Source organism: Pundamilia nyererei, unplaced genomic scaffold (genome assembly GCF_000239375.1).
Source record: "Pundamilia nyererei isolate P.nyererei 1_Seehausen unplaced genomic scaffold, PunNye1.0 scaffold00277, whole genome shotgun sequence".
Taxonomy (NCBI): Eukaryota; Metazoa; Chordata; class Actinopteri; order Cichliformes; family Cichlidae; genus Pundamilia; species Pundamilia nyererei.
In genome coordinates this window covers 563,323-568,026 of record NW_005187678.1, presented here as the reverse complement: position 1 = coordinate 568,026, position 4,704 = coordinate 563,323, and the positions used below count along the sequence as shown (strand labels likewise).

Below are 4,704 nucleotides of genomic sequence, written 5' to 3'. Positions count from 1 at the left end.
GTTTCCTTGTTGTGAGCAGCCAGCAGCTTGCCAACACACACACACACACACACACACACACACACACACACACACACACACACACACACACACACGCGCGCACAGTGAGATGGACAGACCTTTCGCTTCTGTGAGAAAATAATCAAAAATGAGCTTTTAAGTAGCTCTGTGGTCGGCGTTGCCAATGTGAGCAGACTTTTAGTAAATTTGATGGATGAGGCAGCTTCACGCTTGAGAAAATGGAAGTCTTGATAAAACACATGAAACAGGGTTTCTTTCCGAGATGTCACATATTTCCCCAAAAATCACATCGTATAAATCAAAATGAATCCAAACCTCAAAAAGCCATCAGTCAAGATTTCAAAAACAAAGATATATATTTTACCCTCCAAAACAGAACGACATTGTGAGCGCAGGATGACTCATAGCTGTAATAGTAAGGCTTTAACAGCCTTTGATTTAATGCCAGCAGTCATTTTGTAATAGCGGGATTTATTTCTTCTTCTACTTTTTTTTTTTTATATGGTGTATGTTTCATTTTGGATTGAAACCCCTAATGTGCTATGAGAATAAGTATTAAGAAATGTGTTGAAAAGCTCCTTAAAATGTGTTTAATCCCTCTACTTTAATGCGTGGTTACAATTCTGTCAGCATTTGTGCGTCTGCACTGAGTGATCGTGCAGTCTACGGTGAAATTAAATTTCTCTCTGACCTGTCTTTTGTTGTTAACGCTGACACTAGATGTTACAGTGGGTAAGTTTTGGAGCGCACCGACTTATAAAAAATGCCATTCCAAGGGTGTGAGATGGTGTGGTTTTGCCAAAACCACTGAAATCTTTCACACATTATGCACTACCAGTGCATTATAATCCCCCAGCATCAGATGCTGCTGTTCTTTTGGCATCTGTGCCATGATGCAACGGGTTATTGATGATTGTAAGGGCCTTTGGTGTCACATTTAAATTGGTAGGCTTTTAGCTGCAGGGTTAATTTTGTCAAACCAAAACACAATCTTTTCCCAAACCCAACCGAGTAGCTTTTGTAAGCCAAACTAACAGCAGAAATTAAAATTAGGTGAAACAAAGCACGAAATGCAACACTGTGATTTATTACACCAGTGATTTATTGCACTTAAAAAACATTTAATGTGGACCTTTTAAAAGGGAAACTATATGCCCAACTGCACCCAAAACCCTTGTGCATCATGATGGAGCTCCAGTATCTGACACCCATCTGGTGTGAAATTATGTTGGCAGTGCAATATGTGTAAATGCATCTCATTCTGGTAACTTTTGCACTTGCATGCATTTGCCCCATCTGTTAACTCAGGGTGGAAAATTAATTTTCCCAGCAGGCTACATGAGAAACTGGGACTGTTGTGGAGGGCCACACCAATAAGCTTAAAAATGTATATTAAGCAAAAGTGAGATCAGCTTAATTTAGTTCAACAACTCCATTCTGCTTAGTATTAACTTTCTATCTTTATAAAGTGGGACTATTGTGGCGGGCCGCATCAATAGGATGAGCTCAATATTACTCCGTATTAATTTTATTTCTTTATAAGCTTACTGTTGCGGTTCTTCACAACCATCCCAGTTTCTCACCTCGTAAGAGCCAAGGACTGTTGTGGAGGACCACACCAATAAACTGAACTCAGTTTTGCTTAATATTCATTTGACCTCTGTGTTATTGGTGCAGCCCTACACAACAGTCCCAGTTTCAGGTGGAGATTGGCTCCAAAAACGAAAGAAATACTTAGGAAACAATAAAATCAAAGCAATCAATGTTTTCCAGAGACTGAGAAGTAATGCGTTTGGAGAAAACAAATTAAGAGACATTTTGCTTCTAACACTAAAAAACCTTTTTTAGATTATGGGTTTTTTTGTCAGAACTTTAAATGGTATTAAATTTAAGCAGGGGTATGTTAAATTTAGGGTTGCGCACAAATTACAAACTTGGATTCCACTTAGTCTGACCTCTTTCATACTCCCTTAATCACATGAACTACACCAGCCAATCTCTCGGTAGATAACTTCAGTCCAGCCTCAGTGAGTTTGTGTTTTCGGGAAGGTAGTTAACATTTTCACATTTTCACTACATCTGGCCTCGTCTGATCAGCATAAAACACCCAAAAAAGACAATGAAAGCACCAAGTATTTTTTGTTCCTGAAGAATATTACTAGGTTATCGAGAGATGTGGTGAAAAACAGCTTGGAGCAAGGTAGCAGAATAATTAATTTCTTCATGAATAAATATACATTTTTGGACTCTTTTGGCATAACTCGGTTCTTCTTATGTCCATGTTGATTTTCGTCCACCTTGTGCCAGTTCCCATCCCAGTGTTGCCCGTTTCCATTGCCTCAGAACGCCCATATACCATGACCTTAATGCCATGGAGTCACCAGAGACAATTTTTACTTGTGTTGACGTAACTTGGCTAACTTGATGTTGCCATGCGATCATTGGAAAAATCATGAAAAGCGCTGCAGTGCTCTACAAAGTCAAATAGCACTCACTGCAGGACTTTGAACAGGTTTGAAAGGTCAAAGGTTCTTCAGAAGAAGTTCAGATATCAAACAAACACAGCCCATAAACGACACAAAAATCACTTTCAGTAGCCACAGACAATTTGGTGGGTTTGGAAATGACCTTTCAAGTATTTATTTATTTATTTTTAGTTTGACTCGTCAGGTAAATGAAGCAGCAAGAAAGTAACGCAAACATGAAGTCAAACCAACACAAATATTTTTTTAAATAATATTACGCAAGCCATAAGACTGCATGCAGAGCAAACCTGAATGATTCAAAAGTATCATTTGGGTTTTACCAAACAACAGAGCCTTATTTATATTCAGCACCTCCTATTCAACCTTCCAAACTCTGACATCTGATTGTGTGACCAACAGGGAGAAGAGATTATGGACTGGTGGAGTAAGTTCTACGCATCGACTGGAGAGAAAAACAAGTGTGCGACTTATCTGGAGGAAGGCTTTGACACTCTCAAGGTAAGGATGTGTGTTAAGTGCTTGTAGGAAACAAATGTTGTTGTTTTTTTGTTTTTTCCTTAACTAAATGTATATATCTTTCAAATGAAGCTTGCAAATAATACATGTTACAACTAGATACAAGATTCTTATTAAGTTTGTCTAGTATGATGGGGGAATTCATATATTCGAACATGCAATTGGCTATATTCTTTAGGCCGCTGTGGCTCAAGTGGTAAGTTAATTTAAAGCATTAATTGTATCCATCTTTTACTGGTCCAGCCCTTTGCAGCAGCCCTACTTTTTCCATTTGATCCATGAGAAAATTAACCACCTAACCCTTTATTAACCTCTTAGCATCCAGGGGTGGACAATTCGTTTTCCCAAGAGAAAATGGGACAGTTGTGGACGGCTGCTTAATCAGTTAATAAATCTGAAATAACATTCGATTATTCTGACTCACATTTGACAAAATGTAAAGCTTCAAAGTTCCAGCTGTCTGAAGCATGAACCAACACCAATAATGTAACAGCTTGTAAGATAGCATTGGTTTAGTACTAAATTTAGTTTAAATGGGGAAGCTGATGGTGAGAGAAGTGTCTTCTTTATTCCTACAAGGCATATCTGAAGTTATTTTGAAGCAGATGTATGTAAATGAATTCGTTGAGCCATTGGTCAGCAGAACTCTGCCAAATCTGATAAAACCTTTGCACAAGGTTATGGTTTCACTTATGACTCAGTGTGCCAGCATGTTCAGTGTCTTTGGCTCATCACACCAGAGCACTAAGCAAATCATGTTATGGATACTGCTAATTTAGTACAATTATAAGTGCACTTACCTGAATAATTTTTGTATACACCTGCTGTCACAGAGTTTAAACTTTTTTCTAACCTCTGCTTTGTCAATGCATCAGTGCAACAACACTCCTGTAGCTTTTGGGCAGCTGTGGCTCAGGTGGTAGGTTAATGTAAAGGGTTAATGTGAAGTGCAGGCCATTTATCATCTATGAAGGACTATGGAATACAGCATTTTTCCATATGGGTAAGAGAGATGATCCAAATGCAGGACACTGCAGACTGAATATTAAGCAATAGGCAAGCCTTTAATGCAAACTATCAAAGAAAACTATCCTTCAAAGTTAAAACGTAAAACAATAAATAAGTAAATAACAGGAGATAATCAAAAGTCAAATACAAAATAGCCGAAAACAGTCAAAGGAGAAAAGAACCCAAGGAACATGACAAATTAAAAAATGTAATTGTTTCATTGTTTAATTGTCTTTGCGCTCTTTGGGGCTGCTTTCATGAGTAAATAATTTTATGCGACATGTGCATCTTGTAAAACTGCACTACATACTATTATTATTTGAGGAAATATGTAAGTTCTTGTGATATCTTTGTATTTCTATAATAGTATGAAATTCATGCACACATTCCCCATTTTTTCCTGTTAAGGCATATGTTAACTCACATTCCACAAAGTTTACTTATTGTATATGGTGTGGTTTCCTGGCCTTCAGAAATAAAAGATTAATAGACGCTAAAAGGTAATTGTCAGCTTTGAGCTGAAAGGTTTGCAGCTATTATTTTTATGATTTGTGTAGTTCCAGACCAAAAATAAAGATCATGTTCAATTACAAGAGTTTACCTATTTAATTTACATAGTATTTATTGTGTTTTTATTCTTTTTCATTAGTATTGTAAGTCACATAATAATTGG

General features: G+C 37.3%; 1 protein-coding gene across 1 annotated transcript in view; it reads left to right on the top strand.

Moving 5' to 3' along the window:
* dysf (dysferlin, limb girdle muscular dystrophy 2B (autosomal recessive)) overlaps positions 1 to 4,704 on the top strand; it is a 106,796-nt gene that overhangs the window by 66,525 nt on the left and 35,567 nt on the right. The window contains exon 42 of the mRNA XM_013915250.1: positions 2,907 to 3,005. Coding sequence (XP_013770704.1) covers positions 2,907 to 3,005 — 99 coding nt within the window. The remainder of the gene's footprint in view (positions 1 to 2,906; positions 3,006 to 4,704) is intronic.